Source organism: Eulemur rufifrons, chromosome 7 (genome assembly GCF_041146395.1).
Source record: "Eulemur rufifrons isolate Redbay chromosome 7, OSU_ERuf_1, whole genome shotgun sequence".
In the NCBI taxonomy this organism is placed as follows: Eukaryota; Metazoa; Chordata; class Mammalia; order Primates; family Lemuridae; genus Eulemur; species Eulemur rufifrons.
In genome coordinates, this window is record NC_090989.1 from 251688455 (window position 1) to 251709359 (window position 20905).

The following is a 20905-nucleotide window of genomic DNA, read 5'->3' on the forward strand; positions in this document are numbered from 1 at the left end:
CCTCCTCATGATCCTCCTTCATGATCCATTAGAGGAGCCTGGCTGGACAGCCACTGAGGTTTCAGCTCTCCCAGCACCTCCTTAATACTCATTACCTGCCCCTCCCTCAGAGCCCTCCATGTCACTCAGGAGTGACCTACCTTGGAAAGCAAAGGATGCAGCTTAAAGTTTTGATCACTGCCTGCGGGTCCTGTGGTCACCTCTCCCCTCCTCTAAGCCCTTATGGTGGCCTCTAGTCCCCTAACTCCCTCTCTCCCAATATCTCAATCCCTCCTGGTCTCAGTCAAATATCACTTCAATACCCTCAAACTGCTGGGCCCAGCCTGCTACAATGTGTGCCCAAAAGAGCCCTAACCTTCTGCTTTCCTCATGACTGGACACCCAGGCTGCTGGAAACACTGGACAATTTTGAGATCCACGGGAGACCCAACTGATTCAGCTCTTGAATCTATCACTGCCTACAATCCTGCTCTAGTTCCTGTAGCCCCCGGCTACGGATGGAACCTTCACCTCTCTCTACATGCTCCTAGGCTACCACGGTGAATGTGAGAGTTTGAGGCCAAGGTGAGGCAGAAAAGGAGCAAGGGGTAAAAAGGCAAGGATGAGACCTGGAGAGAGATTTTTTTTTTTAATTTGTTGTGTGTTGCTAAAGGTATGTATTTAAGATAGGAAAAAGCACATTTGTAAACTAAGTCATTAATATTATAATAACAGCAATAAACATTTATATAGCACTATGCACCCAGGTGTTATCTGAGCATCATATATATACATCTCTTTCTTTAATCCTCCTAACACCCTATGAGGTAAACACTAATGTATCCCTTTTTGACGGAAGAGACCACCAAGGCACAGAGCAGTAACTTGCTAGTAAGTGACAGATTGGGCTTCAAACCCATGCTGGCCGGTGCCTAAGTCCAAATGCTGCAGATGGAGAAAAATGTATGGCCCGGCAGTCCCTAAGCCCGCCCAAAGCAAGTACAAACAGCCACTCAGGGGCCCAGATATATTCAGGTTACTGACTGAGGTTTCTTATCAACAGTAGATCCTCCCAGCGCCAGCCTGAGCCTACCCTTCCTGTCTCCAGCCCATGAGCTCCCAGAGGGCAAGGGCAGGGACTTCCATCCCTTTAATCCCACTTCCACACAGCAGGCCGAGCAGAAGCTCATCAGACAAATGGGCTTTATTTCCTAACTCCCTCCTTGGAACCTCTGTCAGAAGGCAGGTCAGATGAACTGCGGGTAGAAGGCAGAGTAACCCCTTCTTATGCAACCCAGAACTTGACACTGTCACTCCTCATAGCAGCCCCTTCCCACATGCCAGAAGGAAGGAGAACCAGGGCAGGGAGGCCCACTTCTGTGGACTCAAGCTTTGATGGGGACGTTGAGCAGTCCAGGGCTTCTCAGAGAAGGCACCACCATCCTAGACATTCAGGCCTAGAGAACAGTCTGGCTCAGCAGGTCTTCAGGACCGGGTGTCTCGAGCCCTTCTTCGGGGCCGGGGGCCACAGCTGGAGCTTGGCACGGAGCCCAGGCCAGGGGGTGCCCCTGGGGGTTGGTAGCCACATTCATTGGGGTCCAGGGGGTCCCGGCTGAGCAGTACCCACACTGCAGGCACATGGCGGCGCACTGTGAGGGGGTCTAGACCTGTGTCAGGTGAGGTTGGGACCCAGCTATCCTCAGTCTGCAGGAAACGTAGCTTGGTGAGCTGGTGCAGGCCTGGGACCCGCCGCTTAACAATCTCAGCACAGCTGACGGCTTTTCCCGCAGCCCTGCCAGAACCTGAGAACACCACGTGCCGGGCACTGCCGCTCTCCAAGCGACCCAGCGCCAACCCCAGCAGGTTGCGAATTTTGCTGCCATCTCGGACCCGCATCTCCAGGGTATCAGGAGGTAGCTGGGGCATTGGGGAAGGTGCTGGGAGCTCTACAGAGCCAGCTTTTCGGTAATGCTCCATCCTGCTTGCTGTCTTGTCTGCGTCTGGCTGCCCACTGCAGAGAAGTATCAGATGAGTGCTAGGCAATGTGCCCCAGGCCATCCACCACGTCCTCCACCTCCCCTCAGGATATAGCCCTGCTCCTCAACCCACTTCCCAGGAACAGGATCCTATCCCCTTATCCTAAGCTGCTCACAAGAGAGGCCATGCCTGCCTCACCCCGGGAAGGGGCAGCACCTCACACACACGGTTCCTCTAGCCAGCCCCCACTCCCAGTCCTGGAGTCCCTGACACAGGCCCAAATTCCCTAAACACTGAGCTCTTTGGGATAGGGCCAGGCCCTCTCATCCCAAGCTCCCGAGGACCTGGGACCAAACCCTCCTTATTCTGGGCTTCTTGGGACAGGACCCAGATCTGTCATCTCAGAGTAAGAACAAGACTGGGCGCGCTCCTCACTTAGGGCTCCACAAGGACAGGGACAAGGCCCTCTCACTTTGTGCTCCCAGAGGACAGGCCAAGTCCCTTCACCCCAGGCTCCCCGGGAAACAGTCAAGAGCCCTTAACCAGTGGTGCCCAAAACAGAACCGAGCCCCCCGCGCCGATCCCAGAGATTAGCAGGGTCGATCCACCTCAACCCAGGACACTCAGAAAGTCGGGAGCAGAGGATCAACGTGGAGGGCTACTTGGGCGACCTCTGGCCAGCCTAGGTCGTCTCCATCGCCACGGAATGTTTCCAGGGTGCGGCCAAGCAGCAGGCGTCCCGTCTCCCACCACCTCCGGGAGCCCCCACCCCGCCGGGTTCCAGCTCTCACCGCGGCGGCCCCACGCTCGATCCGGAACCAAGATGGCGCGAGAGCCGGGAGCGCGCCGAGGCCGCGGGGCCGCGCACGCCGCACGGGGGCGGGGCCTGAGGAAAAGGGCCCCGCGCTACCTTGGCCCGAGAAACTGAGGGCGGGCTCCGGAGTGAGACGAGCCGGGACCTGGGGGCTGGGAACATACGCGTGTACTCTCCGCTGTTACGCCGAGGGCAGGGACACTCCTAATGGGACGGAGGGACCCTGCGGATGAGAGGAGTCCTGCGTCTGAAGGATGGTGGACTTGGCCCTTAGAAGATGACAGGGCTGGCTACCTGTCGAGCAAAGGTTTCGCCATGGTTGCCACAGGTTCAGTTTGGAGTGGCTGCGGCTGCGCGGGCGAGAGCCTTGGATACCGAGTGCTGAGCTTCGATCTCATCCTGTGGGCACTGGCGAACCACAGCGGGGTTTCCAGAGGCCAGTCGAACCAGAACTTGTGCACAGCTCACCCTGGCCGCAGCGGAGGGAGTGGTGGGGGAAACGGGACCGCGTAGGCTGTGTGTGTGTGTGTGTGTGTGTGTCTCCCCACGGAGCCTAGTGTGGTGCCGGGCGCTCAAATATTTGTTAAATCCTATGTTGAATTAATGAACAAGAGAAATGGCAGTAGGAATAGAGATTAAGTTGGGAGATACTAGTTCGGTGAAGAGTTGGCGACTGTTTGGATAGAGTAGGGAATTCCGAGTCTAGGATGACTCCCAGGCTTCCGACCAGTTTTGGACACGCTGAATTTGAGGTGCCGGTGAGACCACGCCGGTGGGGGTGACCAGCAAGCGGTGGGAAAGTGGTCGGGAGCCAGAGCACTCCCAGAGACCACAAGGGGGCAGCAAACACTTGATAGAGAGGAGAGCGGTGCCAATCTTTCTCCCAGCTTTCTCATCATGTTCACCCGGCCCCTCCTTTCCAACGTCGCTTCCCCAGAACCTAAAACTTCCTGTATCCAAACCTCTTGGGCTCTTCTTCTCAGCTAGTGGCACCAGGTAGGCTCCTAAGAGAGAAATTTCAAGAATCCTCTCTACCTTTACATACCCTGCTCCTTTCGCTCTGAAAGTACCTACATACCACCCACCATGGCTACCTCCGGCTTCAGTCCCTTTTTCTTCTGTGCCCAGAAGGAACCTATGCTCACCTATTGGGACTGCCCTTTTCCTGTACAGGGCAGGGATTACGTGAGCCCTGCCTGTGTCCTCCCACCTGGCATGGCATTTGACATTTGGAGGGTATTTGGTAAATGTGGGATAAACGGATGCATAAAGGAATGTCCCATTCACATCAATCAAATGAGAGCCTTAGTCTACCTTTTCTAGCCTCCCCACAGATGCTAGAAAATGTGACGCTTAACTCCCCCGGGACTGTGAGAGTCCCAGGATGAGTATAGTTCCCAGTCCAACCACTATGCAGGTTGACAGCTCTGCCCTCCATTAACCCCATCCTAGACCAGAAAACCAGCACACTCCTCCAGTGATTTCTATGGTTTATTATCACTGGAATAAGAACACTGATGGGGAAAGGGGGTGCAAATTGCAGATCTCAAGTAACCTGACCTCTGACCTCAGAGCCCTACCTGAGTGCAGACAGGTGGGCCTTAAATCCAATAAATACAAAGCTGCCTCTGCCTTGTTACAAAGGCAGGTTGGCACATAGCCCTGGAGCCTGGCTTCCCTGGTCCACTCCAGGATGGGAAGCAGCTGTCACTCCTCAGCTGGCTTCACTTGCTTGGCAGCCTCTAGCTGGCAAAGTAGCTCATCCCACTGCACAAACTGCTTAGAGAGAAGCAATGTCTGGTTGTGGGTCAAGGTGAGAACAGGAGTCTGAGTGAAGAAGTGGGGAGATTTTGCAATTACCAAAAGGGGTGAGGATGGGGGAGTAGGGGAATAGACAGGCTGGTTGGGAGCGAGTAAGAGAGAACTAGAGGTGGGACAAAAGGACAGGGCTTGAGGACAACACCCATTAGGGGCCTAGCTAAGCAGAAAGGATACAGTCTTGTTGTATTCCTCCAAGAGAGCCTTGGACTCCTCGGTGATCTCCACACACTGGTCCTGTAGGGCCAAAGTGTGGCAGAGAAAGGAGCTGGGCAAAGCCCTCATCGTCCACTAACCCTTCCTGCCTCAGTCAGGGACCACTCACTCCCCACAGACCCTAGAAAATGTGACGCTTAAGTCCAGAGCCAAAGGAGCAAATGGCTAAGGGGATACTTTCAGGCTCCAGGATGGGTCCCCTAACAGCAGTCCAAAGATTGATGGAAAGGGGAGTGGGCCACAGGTTAAGTAAGCATTCCCCCCTATATGTCTCCTCCTCTGCTGGGCCTGGGAATAGTGAAAGAGCTCCTCTACCCACAGTCAAGGACACTCCATCCCCAGAAATTCTTGGGTACCTCCCAATCTCAGCCTTCTAGTGTCTCAGAATATCTCTACTCTGGGAGGCAGGAGGCCTGAATGTGGCCCTAGGCAAGTCCTTCCCCTCTCTAGGCCATACGGAAGATAAAGGATAGACCCCAAAGTTTCCTCTAAGCTGACATCAGAAGGGCTTGAGGCTGCTTCTCAGGTGGCATGAGTGGGGATGAGGTGCTGCACCACCTCCACCTTCCCTTCCAGTCCTCTCCCTTCCCATACCTGCTGCTGGATGTGGATTTGGGCCAAGCGCTGCAGGCGGGCGGCATGCTCAGGAACGGCTGTAAAACACAACACACACTGCCCGATGACGCTTTTGCCCTCCCCCGGGACTGCTCAATAGTCTATTATGTCTTTGGCAGGATTAGAGTATTGAGTGGAGAAGCTAAACAAACGCGAGGCTTCATCGACCACTGCAGCTGGAGGTGGTGGTGGGGCTCCCTGCCCGCTCTAGTGTTACTCCAGGACCCATGGGGAGGGGAGGATACAGGTCCTGAGGAAAAGATTAAACCTTGGCATCCCTAGTGTTGCCCTCTACCCCCACTCCAGTGCCATAAGCAGGGCCGGGTAAAGAGAGCTGTGGCTATCATGAGACCTGTCCCTTTGCTCTCAGCCCAGCAGGGCCAGGTCTGCCTGGCCTAGGGAACAGGGAGCCTATAGGTGGGCTGAGGATGAATGCCAGGTCCCTAAGCTGGCCACCTGGAATCCAACACCCAGAGCCTTGGCCGCTATGCTGGGCCTGCAGCTTAAGGCTGTCAGATACTCAGTGAGTAGCTGATCAGGGGCAGGGAGGGGGAGCTGGGGAAAATACCTCCAGAGACAGACAAGATGGATATCTGGATTCAATTAAAGCCACTGTCTGCTTGTCAAAGTCCAGGCTCAGGGACTGCTCTCAGCAGTACAACAGAAAGAATTCACACATATTCATGCACCTGGCAGAGACTTAGACAGTAAAATCTGGGCTCTGTAGCACCCTGAGGGAGAGATGCTGAGTGGAAGGGTAGAAGGTAGAAGGGATCCTCAGAGTTGGGGGCTGCTAGAGCTTCTGCTAGTGTCCTTAGGCCCAAATTGCCTGAGGTCCTGAAACTGGGCTCTTCATCGTGGTCATTTAAATCCCAGTGGAGGTGGAAGGTACCCCAGGATGAAGATAAAGACAAGGAGCAAACCCAGCCTGAGCTCACAGAACTGAAACAAAGCGAAGTCTTGCCCATTCACCCACTTCCCCAAGCAGAGTAGTGGAGCTGCAACCCCAAAGAGGTACCTTTGATGTGAGCACTGTCCAGCATGGGTACCAAGGCATCCACCTGCTCCAGGAGTGCAACCTGAGAGAGGATAAACTGCTCCTCTAAAGCAAAAAACAGACAAGACAGTAGCAGTGAAGCAAGCCTGGGCATTGCTATTCAGCTCATGCAAGGGACTGAGGACCTGGCAGGGGAGATAGCTGGGTTCTGGAGCTTTGGGCAGCAACACTGCCCACTGCCCGCTTCTCTAGGTCCACATTTCCTATCCTGCCCCTACCTCTCCTGGATGCCTCTGGTCTGACCCATCTTGAGCCTAAGGAGCTTTTTAAATTCTCCAAATCTCACCATTCTCCAACTTTTAACTTCTAGCCTCCTTTCAACAAAGTCAGTAAGTACCTCCTAGGCCACAAGAGACAAAGTACCTTAGACAAAGTATTTCCCATGCCCAAGGGCCCCCAGGAAGGTCTGAAAGAGAAGACATGTGGCAGACTATACCAGGCATGTTCTGCTCAGTGGCTCTCAGATGCACAGACAATTACAAGCTGGAGGAGAGCTGGGACAGTAATGGGAGAATCCAGTGAGGAGAGTAGGACCTATGATTTCAGTGGACCTGAAGTGGAAAATAAAAAAAAAAAAAAAAAAGAGAGTAGGACCTAGGCTGGGCTCTATATGCAAAGGGGATTTCAATGCATGGAAATCCGTAGGGTGGGAAGGGCATTCAAGAAGGAAACTATTATGTGAAAATGCTTAGAGGCAGGAATACTTATCAATTAGTAAAGGAGAAAGAATTCAATTAGCTGAACTGGAGCAAGGAGAGCACAAGAAACAAAGCTCGAAGAGAGGCTGTGAATGGCAGGCTAAGGAATTAGGACTTTATCCTAGCAATGAGAGGAAACACTGAGGTTCCAAAGTAGGCAAAGTGGCAGGTTGGAAATGTGTTTTTGTGGAGGCTGGATCCATGCAGGAAGGAAAAGATTATGGTCAAGAAGGTGATTTAGGAGACTGTGCAAGTGGATGCACACTCTTTGAGGCAGTGCCAGAGGGAGGGATAGAAAGGCTGGACTCAAGAGTCAGTGCAGGGGAAGATCTGAACTTGGTGCCTGAGCCCTGGCAATTGATCAAGAGCCCTTTGGGAGCTTGGACAGCCCTCTCAGCAGGAGCTGCCCATCCTCACCCAGTCTTCATTGGGTGAGGACTATATTGTACTGATGAGTCTCCTGGGAGACTGGTCTCCCAGCTGAGTTACAAACTCAGATCCCTGAAGCAGGGACTCTATCTCCTCTAGCTCTGGTTGTGCCTATGAGGGCAGGGACTTTGCAGCTTGCCATTGTATACCTTTCAGTTAGGATGGAGCCTGGATCACAGTAGATGATCATTAAACATCTTTTGGATGAATAACGAAGCTCAGAAAACCCTAGCTTATGGAATGGCTGACTGACTGGTTAGTAGACAAGGCAATAGTTACTGCCTAGAACTCTGAAATCCTCGAGCTTTCTTACATGAAAGAAAGATGTTGAAACTCATGCCAATACTCTCCCTTCTCCCTAATGGCAATGCTCTCTACCTGTACCCTTTCCTAGAAGCTCCTCTGTCTAGTGAGCAACAGTGAGGAAGATTTTGAAGGAAAATCCAAGGGACAGGCTATTGATAGAACATTGGAGTAGCTCCCACTGTAGCCTGCGGCTGGGCCAGAGGTACACTGTACCCAATGCCTACTAGAGGATCCATAGGATCCTCAGCCCAGAGCCAGGGCAGAATTCCAGAGAGTAGCTTCCAGGGGGATGTATCCATGAGAAGACTGGATGGATGGGCAGGTGTGGATCTCTGTGCCCAATCTCCTCCATAACCCACATCTTCAGATGCATGTACACATGTAGTCCAGCATTACCTGCTAAGATGAACTGTAGCTTAGAGGCATCAGGTATGGCAATGCGGTCGATGTACTCAGGATCCAGGTATTTGATCAGGTCTTCAACTAGAAAAGTAGCAAGATGGAAAATGGAACTAATAGGGTTGGGGAGTAGAGCTCTATCTTATGAAGGATGTTTGGTCAACCTTGGGGAGAGCCTTGAATGAGGAGCTGATACCCACAGTGCCCCATCAGTAGGCCTCTACCAGGTTCTCTATCCCAGGGGTCCCCAACCTATGGTGAGTTGTATAACTATTTCATTATATATTACAATGTAATAATAATAGAAATAAAGTACACAATACATGTAATGTGCTTGAATCATCCTGAAACCATCCCCCACCCAGGTCCCTGGAAAAACTGTCTTCCATGAAAACTGTCCCTGGTGCCAAACAGGTTGGGGACCACTACCCCACTTCCCTGTCTCTCCACTCTCTTCACCTGCTGGCAGACCTCAGGCTTCAGAGCTGGAAACACAATTGCTGCCACTACCCTGGGTCCCTCAACATTCTCACTGACCTGTCTTCACCGAGAGTAGAAGGCCTCTTTTCCTCTCAGTGCCCCCAAGACATGCCAGAACTTTGTCTGATTTCTAGTTACTAAGCAGGTTAATAGCTCTGATATAACCTACAGGCCTGGCTGAACAAAGGCTGCAGCTCTCAGTTCCCAATTTCTTTCCTGCCTCTTAGCCTTGCCTGAAAAATCTCAGACCCTTTTTAAAAGCTTTTAGGCAGAGCTCTCATCCCATAACTTAGGACACTGTCATAACTCACTTTAGGATAAATCTGAGGTTTATCCATAAGGTAGAAAAGCACACCCCAATTGACCAATTGAATCGGGTGCAGGGAAATGTCTTCACATTCTTTCTATCCACAAAGGGCTATTCCAGTGGCCTAATGAATTGAAGGGCCAGGGCCAGGTTCCAGGAAGCACAGGCATGGGAAGTCGTGCAGGCAGGCACATCATGGAAGCACTTACTCTTTTTGTATAGAATCTTTACCCTCTCCCTCTTGCTGGCAATGTTCCCCAAAGCCACTTGCACCTTGACCAGGCCATCAGCCACCTGTAGGGGAAATGAGGTTAATTCCAAGATGTACCACCTGACTCAAGGCTTGGAGGAAATAAGGAACACTCACTCCCCCCAGACTCCCATTCCTGAACCCCAGTAATCTAGATTGGTCCCCTTCTTTTATATTAAAGGAGATTTAGCCCCACCTTCAGGGAATCCTTACTGTGAAGGGAGAGAGAGTCGTGTACTACTTGGGGAGTTTCAAGTCTGATTGGGGAAGCAGTGGACTATTTTAGAGTTTATGTAATACACAGTATATACTATGAGAGGTCTGTCTGGAAAGCATCCAGCCATATAATATGAAAAATACAGACATTTATTGAAGAAGATACAAGAAACACTTAATATTAATATAAGTGTTCTGCTTATTGCAGGCCTTCCAGAATGTGGATCATTTCAACAGATTCTCGACCATCTTTGAAGCATTTGTGCCACACTTTTATTTGCACTGCAGTTGTTGCATCATCCCCGAAAGCCTTCTCAATCATCTGAATAGTTTCCATGGAGGAATGTTCAATCTTAACACAAAATCTGATGCAGATCTGTTGCTCTACTCACTCAATCATTTTGAATGTGATGGCCACACAGTACACATGCTCACTCAACAGCGTCTAGCACCCCACTGACTCCCAATGACTATTACAGTGAAGTTGTCATTGTTTACGCATGCACATAACAGTCCACGCTCCTTGGCTGCCAGGTTACATCAATGTCATGCAAATCATTCTTGTTATATTAACAAAGGCTGATACCTTCCGGACAGACCTTGTATATTCTCTGGTTCCTAAGGCCCAGGTTTGGGCATGAGAAATGCAAGCATCCTCATCCAGGCCTTCATTACTTCATGACTGGATGATTGTACCAGGCCCCAGACTGGCTGGCCTACCTCTACCCCTGTCCCCTCCACATCAACTCTAGGGTGGGAGACTGAAGAGTGTAAGATGACTAATATCCCAATGTTGATACAAGCCCTGTATTAGGGAGAATACAGAAGAGAATCAGGTTAGGGGAGAGAAAGAGTACAGTTAAGAGCATATGGATTGAGTTTGAGATGCTTGTTGGATATTCAAGTGGAAAAGTCCACTAGACAACGGGACAAATGACTCTTGTTCTCAGAACAGAAATCTGGACCTGAGATATACATTTGAGACATAATGACATGTAAATAGTAACTGAAACTGTGGAAGTAAGTGAGTCTACCTACGGCTTAAGAGTAGAAGGTAAGGAACCCCAATATTAAAAGGTCAAATAGAAGAGAAGGCTAAGGAAGTGAATGCGCTCACCCAGGTTTTAAGATAAAGGGTGAGAAATAACAATATTCGAGGATTAAATATATGGGGAAACAAATAAACTGAGAAGCATCAGTCAGAGAGGTAGAAGGAAAACCAGGAGGGTTAGGTTAGCATCATAGATGCTAAAGAATGTTTGAGAAGATAGTTCTCAAATGGGAGCACAATCTGCTAGTGACAACTAATTACACAGGAAGTGTTACAAACAGACGTCATTACCTTGGATGCACTTAGCTCCAGGATATGCCTGACATTCCACCAGAACTTCTTCAGTAAAAGGTCTTCCCATAGTAGAAAGGGGATAGGAAGGCACCTAAGCCTCATGGTTGTCAAAATTCAGTCACTGAACACTCAGTATCCAATCCCTTCCCTTCCTAATCCTGGCCCTCTGAGATCTCACCTCTCGCCCCTTGGAGCTTCCTTATCCACCTCTCCTTCGCCTCCTCTGGGGTCCCCTGGACCTCTCCCTGCACAATTCATTTAGCAATTAATTACGCAGGGCTCCATGACGGCACTTCCATTGTAAACTTCAGCTCTTATTGAAACTCTAATTAGTCAGTTTCTCGAGTGTGTCAGATCTCCCTAACTAACCCGCGATGGGAAGGGGGAGTCTTAGTCACAGTTGTTACTGAGCCCACTCAGTCTGGCCTAATCACCCGCAAATCCCACCATAGGAATGGACCCCGAGGGTCCAATCGGCTCTGGGAGGTCCCTGACCTTTGTTATTTCAAAGGCCGGACCGCGGACTATAGGACTGGAGCGGTTGCATCCACCCCAAGGGCTGGACCAGTGGACCGCTCTTGCTCTTCTCCAGAAAGTGACCACCGAACCAGATCTCTCACCTTCCGCGAGCCGCGCGTCCCGCCCGGCCCGTACACCCAGCGCTCCAGCTCCTCCACTCGGGCCTGTAGCCGCTGCACATCAGTCAGAGCCGCCATCTCTACTACCGCCCCACCTCTGCCGGGGAACAGCCAGAGGGCGGGACGTCCGTCCAAACAGGAAGGCTGACCAATCCGAGTGCACGGGCAGCCTTCTATGCAGGAAGTGACGTCGAGATCCAGCTCTTCAGTGCCGGATGTGGCCGCTGGGGTCTAGCGAAAGGTGTCAAAAACTGCCTGGTTACCTTGGCAACAGCTATCTGTTCTGGCTCTTCCCTGGCTTCTAGCGCCTGGTTGTCAAGACAACCTTTGCCTTCTGGTATCAAAGAGGTTTCTTTACCCTATTGCCTGAGTTTGCACGTATAAATACACCTACTGTTCCAGGATAGGTCCATTCCCATAGATCAGCGGTCCCCAACCTTTTTGGTACCAGGGATCGGTTTCATGGGAGACAATATTTCCCGGCAGGGGGTGAGGGTTGGGGAAAGGCGAAGCTTAGGCAGCGATGCAAGCGTTAGGGAGGTGCTGTAAATACAGATGAAGCTTCCCTTACCTCCTGCTTCGGGCACCCCCCTTCCCTAAGTTTCATGGAAGACAATTTTTCCACGGGGAGGGGGCGGGAGGGGGCGGGAGGGGGTAGTGGAGGCGGAGCCCTGCAGCCGGGCCCTAACAGGCCGCGGACCACTGGGGACCACAGGCATAGATAGTAGGGGACTCTGAGTTGCCATAAACTTTTGGAGTCTTCTAAGGTTCAAGAAATTAAATGACTTTCCCAAAGCCACCCAACACTATAGTGACGGAATTGTCACTATAATAGGACTTGAACTCAGCTAGTCTGATTGAAGAGACGGAGCTCTTCTATTTTCAGGGAGCTTCCCTATACTGCCTTCCCTTGTGAGAGCTCCTGGCCCAACGCAGCCGGTGTGCCACATCATTCCTCCCCACCTCCCAGACCCAAACAAGAAGAGGAGGCATTGGAGAGGGAGGGACCGCAGCTTTATTGTCCAGATGTAACCTGAAGGATGTCTCCTTCACAATACCCCAACCCAGCCTTTCACCTGGCTCCTGAAGAGAAGCAGGGCTGACTCAAAGGGGCAGGGTCCTAGAGATGACATTGACAGAGGAAGCACCTGAGGAGATGATGGGGGTTACTGGAAAAAGAACCCTTTGGTAGATGCTGCTGGAATTGGCCAGGGAGGAGGTGCCCTCCCTTTACAATGAGGTAGATGTAACATCAAAAGAACATTTGGCTTCAAGTCCACATGGCATGGGGGGTGGAGGTCACCTCCCAGAGCTGGGTCCCAGAGTAGACACCCTGAAAGAATCAAGGTGGGGGGGTCTCTTCCCCCCTCAGCAATGGGGCTGGGACTCTTAGTTCTGAGTAGGAGCTTTTAGGGAAAGGTGCTGGAAGGGGGCCCTGTAGAGGGTGGGGGTGGAGGGTTGGTTGGGCCCTGGGAAGCTGGCACAGGCTGGCGGCGGGCAAAGAGGACACCTGGTAAAGGGATGAGGAGATGATGGAGGTCAAATAGGAGGGGGTAGGGCATGGAAACAGAAAAGGGGAACAAAAGTAAGTGTCCTGATTGCTAGAACACCACACACATACCCTTGCCACAAACCAATGAGGACAAGCCCCTTGAGTCAGTGAAAGACTCCTATGACAATGTAGATGCCCTTGAACAGGTAAACAAGAAATATTTACACTGATACATAAGCCCACGACAAGGCAGACATCCCATGGTACCCATGCCAGGGAGGTCATGCCTTTGACCCCATGCCAGTGTAGCAATCCCCCAAACCCCATGTTACCCATGCAAGTGTAGATAACCCTGAACTTCATGCTAGTACAGAAAGTCTAAAATCCCCATGCCAGTCTAAATACCCCTGACCCCATGCCAGTGTAGACAGCCTACAGTACCCATACCAGTGTAGACCACCCCGTTGATCTCTAGGGCCATGTTGATACTGCTGATGCCACTGCCTGCCAGATTGAGAGGCCCATCCAGCTGCTCTTCTGTGCAGGAGGAGGCAGAGGGGTCACGTTTTGGGGAATCAGACTTCAGACTTAGAAGTACCCCCCTCCATCCCTGTAGACAGCCCCCAGTCCACTTCAGCCCCACACCTGTAATCACACAGTTGTCTACAGAGAGGGATCTGTCAGCTCCACCCCAACACCTATCAGTTGATGGGTCTATCCTCCCTCAGTGTACAGGCCTGAAGCCCCCCTCACAACAAGCCCCTCCTCACCCCTCAGGGGAACCTTGCCACGGGGCAGAAAACTGGGGGGCATGCCAGGTCGAGGTGGGTCCATAGGCCCCATCAGCACAGCCCTCTTCTCTGGGGGCTCCTCTGGTGCCAGCTTCTCCCGTGTAGGTCCCAAGGCCAGTCCCCCAGGCAGTGCCACGTGAGGGGTTGGAACTCCACTCTCCTCTGGAAGAACAGGTCATTCAGCTCCCTTGGCCCAACCAATCCATCTCTGCATTTGGTTCTCCCCCAGCCCTGTGACCAAGAGAGATCACCCAAGCTCATGCACAATCTCTCATCCTTCATTCAATCTCTCTTTCCATCCAGAGCCTCAGCCTGGTGGCGCTGAAGCTATAGATCCCCAAGGACCAATGGTATATGCCTAGGTTGGTCCAAGAGAATTTGGAGGATTTTTGTTGTTGTTGTTTTTGGTTGTTAAATAATCCGGGTCACAGGAGGCACAAACCACATGTAAATAGGAGCCCTGGGTGGACAGGTGTGGAACGGAGCTGCTGTGATTAAAGAACCTTTTCCTGAGCTTCCTTCTCACACTGCAGTAACAGGTACCCCAGAGCTCTCAAGGCTTTTCTTTAGAGTATCCGCGGGCTAGAGTGCAGTGGCGACCTCATAGCTCATTGCAGTCTCAAATTCCTGAGCTCAAGCGATCCACCCGCCTCGGCCTCCCAAAGTGCTAGGATTGCAGGCGTGAGCCACCGCGCCCGGCCTCTCAAGGTTTTATTGACCCCAAACCTCAGGGCCTCTAAACCTTAGCAACTCCCAAACCTCAGAGCCCTGTCAGATCTCTTCCTACTCCCATACCTCAATGCCTCCCAGACCTCCGAGTCCCCATATCTTAATGTTTCCTATATCTCAGCGTCCGCCTAGACCTCAGAGAATCCTAAACCTCTGCCACTCTCCCCTCGCACCTTTCTTGATAGGGCCTGGGCTTAGCTGGGCGCACGCATGCGCCGGCAGGCCAGAGGCGGAGCCCTGGGCAGGGCCGGGCCCCGGCCGGGGTGCGGGAGGGGCGGGGCCGGTTCCCAAGGCTGGTCCCTGAGTTCCTCGAGAGGGGGGTCCCGTCAAGCCGAAGAGCGGGGCAGCAGTGTAAGCCTGGCGACGGCCCTCGCGCCGATTGCTGTCTATGGCGGCCTGGAGCTCCCCAGGGGAGCTGAGCGCCCGCGTCTCGCATTCGTACGGGTACAGGTACTTCATGTACCTAGGAGCGGACAGGCGGGTGAGGGGTGTGTGGGAGGCTGGGCCCAGCTAGTCGAGTCCCACACCCAGATGCCCGCCCCAGGACCAGCCACACCTCGCCCTGCTCCCACCCCCGCGCGCTTTCCCTTCCGCTCGCTCCTCTGGCCTCACTGCGTGCGTAGAGTGAAGGCGGCCGAAGTGATGGTGGTGGGCAGGCTGAGGCCGCGCGTGACCTCCCGCCACACTTTGCGATTGATGACTTCCACCAGGCCGCCCTTAGCGGTCACCAGGCGAAACAGCGCATACAGGTCCAGCACCTGCTTGGCCATGATGGGCACACGGTTCACTGGCGTCCCTGGTGGGGGAATGGGCAGAAAGTCAGGACACTGAGACTAAGGCACTGTCTGCGGGCATCCCCGGGGAACTGAAGGAATTGGATACCTGCACGAGGCCTGGGTACAGGGCGGGACCCCCGGGGAGGGAGGGAAAGAGGGAGAGATGGGGAAGTGGGATTTTAGGCAGAGCCCCACACTCCCCAGGGCCTCCATTTTAGCAGGAAGAACAGGAGGCTAGACCAGGGGTCTGCAAACTTCTGTAAAGGGCCAGATGGTTAATATTTTAGGCCAAATGATCTCTGTCACAACTCCTCAACTCTGCCATTGTAGCCTGAAAGCAGCCATAGAGGGTACTTAAAGTAATGGACATGGCTGTGTTCCACTACGACTTTATTCACAGACTGAAATTCGAATTTCACACGTCTGGAAAAGTTATTCGTGTTAATTTTTTCCCTCTGCTATCTGGGTTTGGCCCTCTAGCTTTAGTTTGCTGCCCCCTGGGCTAGACCGTAGGAAGGACTTCCGGACAGTGCTGAAGAGCCAGACCCCCAAGCAGCAGCCAGCGGGTGACTGCCCGAGCTCGGGGATGGCGGGCAGGAGAAGCAGCAGCTCCCGCCTCGGCCGGCCGACTCCGCAGCCCGCGCCGCCCCCGTCGGCCAGCCCTGACAAAGGGGCCTGTCTGCGCTGAGCGATGGGCCCCAGTTAATTCCTTACCGATCCCGTCCCCTTCCGCCGCCGCCTTTGGACCCGAACAATTAGCTGCGGCCTGATTAATGGGGGAAAATTATCGGCCCCGCGGGACCCCCTCCTCTCCCCCCCCCCCCCGCAGCTGGAGCGGAGGGAGGCAGGGACCGAAGGGAGGCCGAGCTGGTGGGGGGAATGGGCGAGCAGGCAGTGCTGGGATGGGTTCACACCGCTCTCCCCCACGCCCTCCCGGCCACTGGGGGGGAGGCCTTGAGGAAGGGCCGGAGGAGGGGACACTGGTACCAGAACGATTGGGCCTTTCTGGGGAACAAGAGGACTTCGGGCCCACCCAGGGTCCCTGGGAAGGAAGAGACCCGAAAGGGGTACTGAGCCTGGGGTGAGGGCCAGGGGACTTGGGCCAGCAGCTGCACTAAGGAAGGGAGGGGGCAGTGCAGCCAGTTAATTAGCAGCTTATCGGGCCGCACTCCGAGTGAGTTAATTAGCTTTGTAGAGAGAGATAATGAGTCAGTGTTCAGTCCCATGAATCTGGGGAGAAGCTGAAGTGATGGACTGCCGCCCACTGTGATGCCCTCCTGGACCCTTCCTGCATTCTCTTCCAGCTCTTTGAGATTCCTGGAAAGGAATTTCTCCTCCTTCACAGCCCCAGCTCACATAGACCCTAACCCACTCCTTCGGAAGTCCTTCCTTCAGTCTAACCCCAGTCCTTCCTGCTGTAGAGCACACGAGGTGTCCCCTGCCTGAAGTAAGGGGAAAATGAGGAGAGCCAAGGCTGGAGGAAGGCCCTCGATGGAGAACCAAGGCATTCCCAGCCCCTCTAGTCCTGGGACCCTTCCACCCCAGGCAAGCCTCCCATCAGTTCCTCCTTCCACCCTCCCAATTGATCCCACGCTCATTAACCTGCCAGTGGGCTGGCCACTAATTAATCCTGGGGTGGAGGAGGGGGGAAGGGTCAGAGGTTAAAGACGCTATTGAGGGCCCAGAGGACAGGTGCTGCCAAGCTCAGGCCTCTGCAGGGAGAACTCAACGTAGTTTCCTCAAACCTGGTAAGTAGGGGCAATTCTGGGATCCTTCCCCCCGCATCACCCCACTCACCCCTCTTTTGCATGAAGCTAAACAGGTCGTCCAGAAATTCCTTCCTCTTGGGGTCTGCATCGAGTTCATACAGCTGGGGAAGGATCAGGGTGATTCTCCAGTTCCGGTGACCCCCCCTCCCCCCGACCCCAATTCAGGTTGTGTCCTGAACAAGGGTCCCTAGCTGAAGGGGTGCGTAGGGACTGAATGTGGACTCCTTGACATTAGCGTTAGGCTCTCTCCCTCTGTGGGCAGGTAGGGATGCCTTTTTCTAATACATACAGAGACCAGTACTGACTAGTGGTGCCCTGGCAGCTCAAACCACCCATTTAGGGGGTAAGGAAAGAGAGGAAGGAACTGGGGAGGCTCAACTTGTCCTCCAGGACTGGGTCTTCCCCCAGCCTAAGGGGACATTCAAAGTCCGAGGAAGAAAGCCAGGTTAGGCTTCTGTTCCATACTGAGGAGACTAACAGTTATATCTGAGGCTCTCATTCATTCGTGCAAGGGCTTCATTCTGTTCACATCCCTGTGTGCCAGGGCTGGGGGTGGATGAGGGGCAGAGATGCCTCTAACCCATCTCTCAGGCAGGGTGGGTGCTCAGAAGCCCCTAGATTGACATCTGGGGCCCCTCAGCCCACCTTCTGGTCTGATCTTCCATAGGCAGTTATCTTGCCTATCACAGCAGCTGCCACAGGGACACTGCCACAGAGAATTATGCCACCCAGGACCTGTGGGGTCAGGACTTGAAGGACCCACGGGTCATCCCACCCTTTCCCAGTCATCGGGAGCCCCACCTCCTGTATCAGCTCCGAACTACCACCCAAGAGGAACAATCCCCAGAGTCACTGACCCATAATAACAGTCCCTGAGTAACACCCATAGGTAACACTCCATCCCCCAATAGGAACTCTCAGAATAAAACACACACACACACACACACACACACAAAACAATGAATAACAAACCCCAGAGATCCACCTTTGCATAAAATATGAGCCCTAAGCCTTAGATGGATACCCACAAATAATACACACACTCTCCAAGTCATAACCCCCAGAATTACACCCAGGAGAAACAGTGTCTAGAGCCACATTCCCAGAGTAGCAGCCCTGAGTAACACTCCCAGTTTACACTAATGCCATGGAGTACTAGCCACAGATTAACACTTCTGGAAAATACCCACGACCAACACCCTATGAGTTAACACCACCTGAATAGCACATCTGGAGTCACAACCAGGCATAATACCTTCAAAGTGACAGCCTTAAATAGTGTCCTTAGAATAACACCCAGAAGGGTTCCCCAGGGAGAAAAAACTCAGAATAAGGCCCCGTGAGTAAGGTCTTGTCATTCCCAGTTGCAGAGGAGCTCTTTAGTCATGCTGCAGCTGTAGTGGCCATTACCGGCTGGGGAACTGTCATCTATGGAACGCAGGCCAGGGAGAAGATTCGGTTTGGGGGGTTGCGGTGTGACAGGAAAGAGAGAAGGAGTGTACCAGCCAGTCAAGGGGGTGGCAACCTCTATTCTCCTTCCAAAGACAGAGGTAGACAGCCCAGGGCACACCCACTGGTCCCTAGAATATGACCTTGTGACTTGATGTGTGAGAGGGTAGTTGGGGTGCTGCTGGCACTGGAATCCCAGCCCCTAGATACCCCTCCCTCAAAGGGCCCTACACTCCTCCCACCTTTCCTTCCAGCCCCACCAATGGCTTCTAGTCTGTCTGTTGGTCTCCATGTTTCTGGGCATCTCCTGCACCTCTTAGTGTGTCCTTCTGCACTTCTTTCTGTGTATCTGGGTGTCTGTCTCTCCCTCCCTGTCACTAACTTCCAATTTTCCCACTGTCTCTCTCTAGATCTCTGTGTGTCTGTGTCTCCATCTTATATAGGGCAGTGGGAGTGGGTGGGCTACCAAGCACTTGGCTCTGCTTTTGCTCAGAGGGGAGGAAGGGGGGAGGGCCTGATATTGAGGGGGTCCTACCTGCTTGAACTGTTCCTCATAGGTCCACTCGTGGGGATGGGGTCCAGGAGCCTGGCTGGAAGGTGAGCTGGGACCCCGGGCCCCTGGACGGCTCTCCTCAGCTGCCTCGTCCTCTGCCCCGGCTTCCTCCTCCTCCTCATCTTCTTCAGCATCCTCCTCTTCCTCGGCCCCAGCATTCCCCAAGGTCCCCTCAGGGGCCTGTAGGGTTCCGGGGCCAGGCAGGGGAGGCCGTGGTGGGAGCAACTGGCATGGGAGGGGGGCCAACGGCCCCACCGCTTGGGCCAGCCGAGCTGCCTGCTGCCTCTGCAGGGCCTCCATCACAGCTTCCAGGCGCAGTCCCCCAGCTGGGGGGGGCCCTGGTACCAGGCGGGGCCCTGAGGAAAGGGCCGCCTGTGGGGGAGGGAATTATGGGTGCTGGATTTTGCTGCTCCCACAACCCCCAACACAAGGAGAGATGGTCATGGATTCAGGGAGCGCCGAAGGTCATAAGGAAAGGCAGAAAGAGCTTTCCCAGAGACTGACAGAGACAGAGAGGTAGAAAGAGCAGGAGAGACAGAGACAGACTCAGGGAATCAGAAATGGCCATTGACAGAGGACAGGGAGAGACTGAGCAGATCAGAGAGGGTGACAGGGGAGAGACAGAGGGAGATGGGGGACATAGGTGAGGAAAGAGAGGAAGGAAAGGGGGCAGAGAGAGAGAGAGAATGACTGGGAAATATGGAGATAGAGATGGGACAGAATGAGCAGGAGAGACTGAGGTGGGGAGAGGCAGAGACTGAGAGGGACCAAGATAGAGAGAGACAGAGATATCAGGTAGACGCAGGGTGAAGAGACAGAGAAGGGGAAAGATGAAATTGATAGAAATATTGAGGGGAGAGACAGGATAAGAGAGATGGAAGAGCAAGAAATAAAAAATATCAAAGACCTAAGTGACAGGCAACCCAGAGAGGGACAGAGACAGAGAGACGGAGGCGGAAAGAGACAAATAGTGAGATGGGGGTTGAGAGACACAGGGAAAGACTGACGCAGCGGGAGACAGAGACAGAAGAGAGAGATTAAAAAGAGATAGTAAATAGACGAGGACAGAGAGATACAGGGACAGAGAAAAACAGGAGAGGGCAAAAAGGCAGAGGACAAGAACTAAGGAGTCGCGGGAATAGAGGGCCGTGAGGGCAGAGCTTGGGACCCGCACCGGACCGGACGGGTGGGAGGTGGCGGGATCTCCACGTCGGGCTCCTTTTTGGGGACCGCACTCACCTGCCTGGCGTGGCCCGCTGCCCCCGGCGTCTCCACGGCGCTGCCTCTGCTCCACCCGCCTCCCAGGCGGCCCCTGCCTCGGCTTGGTTCCCTGAGCGGGGTCCCCCGCCGTGCGCTCCAGCCGCCTGGCGCTACTCTGGCCACCGTGCGCTCACTAGCCGCTCTGCTGGCGGCGGCCGTGGGGGCGGACCCGAGCCGGGCAGGGCGGGCGGGGGCGCGGGGGCTCTACCGCTCTCAGCCCCCCAACAGGTGTCTCCCACCTTCCTTAAAGCCAGTTTCGGGGGTGGGAGGGGCACTGGAGAGTGAGGTGTCCAAGGCCACTGGACTCTGAACCAGAGCCCCACCCAGCCTCACAAGTCGTGTCCCGCTCACCCTCCCTCAGTACCACCGAGCCGCGTTCATACACCAACACACCTTGTCACAAGTTCAGGCACATAGCTGCCCGGACTCACACTGGTTATGTGATCACTACAGTGTCGATGGCTTGGGCAGGATGCTGGGGTGAGTGTGGAGGGCCCAGCCAGAACAGAAGCATCTCCCCTTGCCCTGCCGGCCTGCTGTCC

The 20905-nt window shown here is 53.7% G+C and overlaps 3 protein-coding genes across 9 annotated transcripts; all 3 read right to left on the reverse strand.

The window, feature by feature from the left end:
* Positions 1-686: 686 nt before the first annotated feature.
* RPP25L (ribonuclease P/MRP subunit p25 like) lies at positions 687-2784 on the reverse strand. 2 transcript variants are annotated; one of them, XM_069474372.1, is made up of 2 exons: positions 2748-2784; positions 687-1990 (listed from the first exon to the last, which is right to left on the reverse strand). In XM_069474372.1, exon 2 carries the CDS (start codon positions 1954-1956, stop codon positions 1465-1467), a length of 492 nt encoding a protein of 163 aa, XP_069330473.1. In that variant the 5' UTR covers positions 1957-1990; positions 2748-2784; the 3' UTR covers positions 687-1464. The 2 variants fall into 2 exon arrangements, with proteins under 2 accessions (XP_069330473.1, XP_069330474.1); XM_069474373.1 differs by lacking the exon at positions 2748-2784 and adding an exon at positions 2565-2736.
* Positions 2785-4173: 1389 nt separating this feature from the next.
* DCTN3 (dynactin subunit 3) lies at positions 4174-11653 on the reverse strand. Of its 5 annotated transcripts, none has more exons than XR_011233934.1 (7): positions 11527-11653; positions 9305-9389; positions 8306-8392; positions 6438-6521; positions 5399-5457; positions 4766-4925; positions 4174-4567 (listed from the first exon to the last, which is right to left on the reverse strand). XR_011233934.1 is itself a non-coding variant. In XM_069474376.1 (7 exons), the coding sequence occupies exons 1-7, from the start codon at positions 11620-11622 to the stop codon at positions 4551-4553; spliced, it is 519 nt and encodes a 172-aa protein (XP_069330477.1). In that variant the 5' UTR covers positions 11623-11653; the 3' UTR covers positions 4175-4550. The 5 variants fall into 5 exon arrangements, 4 of the variants coding, with proteins under 4 accessions (XP_069330476.1, XP_069330477.1, XP_069330478.1 ...); XM_069474376.1 differs by having other exon boundaries at positions 4175-4567; positions 4766-4856; XM_069474374.1 differs by having other exon boundaries at positions 4180-4567; positions 4766-4825.
* An 888-nt stretch (positions 11654-12541) lies between these two features.
* On the reverse strand, positions 12542-20507 carry ARID3C (AT-rich interaction domain 3C). Of its 2 annotated transcripts, XM_069474378.1 has the most exons (8): positions 20343-20507; positions 19086-19475; positions 17130-17202; positions 15169-15352; positions 14730-15019; positions 13807-13989; positions 13484-13573; positions 12542-13054 (listed from the first exon to the last, which is right to left on the reverse strand). In XM_069474378.1, the coding sequence occupies exons 2-8, from the start codon at positions 19401-19403 to the stop codon at positions 12954-12956; spliced, it is 1239 nt and encodes a 412-aa protein (XP_069330479.1). In that variant the 5' UTR covers positions 19404-19475; positions 20343-20507; the 3' UTR covers positions 12542-12953. The 2 variants fall into 2 exon arrangements, with proteins under 2 accessions (XP_069330479.1, XP_069330480.1); XM_069474379.1 differs by lacking the exon at positions 13807-13989.
* Between the last annotated feature and the right edge of the window lie 398 nt (positions 20508-20905).

Coding starts and splice junctions, on each gene's coding strand:
- DCTN3 (XM_069474374.1), bottom strand. CDS start 11,622: ATGGCGGCTCTGACTGATGTGCAGCGGCTACAGGCCCGAGTGGAGGAG. Junction 5,458..6,437: donor GGACAGTGCTCACATCAAAG/GTACCTCTTTGG, acceptor TGTGTTTTACAG/CCGTTCCTGAGCATGCCGCC. Junction 4,826..5,398: donor AAATCCACATCCAGCAGCAG/GTATGGGAAGGG, acceptor TTGGCCCTACAG/GACCAGTGTGTGGAGATCAC.
- ARID3C (XM_069474378.1), bottom strand. CDS start 19,403: ATGGAGGCCCTGCAGAGGCAGCAGGCAGCTCGGCTGGCCCAAGCGGTG. Junction 17,203..19,085: donor ATGAGGAACAGTTCAAGCAG/GTAGGACCCCCT, acceptor ATCCTTCCCCAG/CTGTATGAACTCGATGCAGA. Junction 13,574..13,806: donor TGGCAAGGTTCCCCTGAGGG/GTGAGGAGGGGC, acceptor CCTCCTGCACAG/AAGAGCAGCTGGATGGGCCT.
- RPP25L (XM_069474372.1), bottom strand. CDS start 1,956: ATGGAGCATTACCGAAAAGCTGGCTCTGTAGAGCTCCCAGCACCTTCC.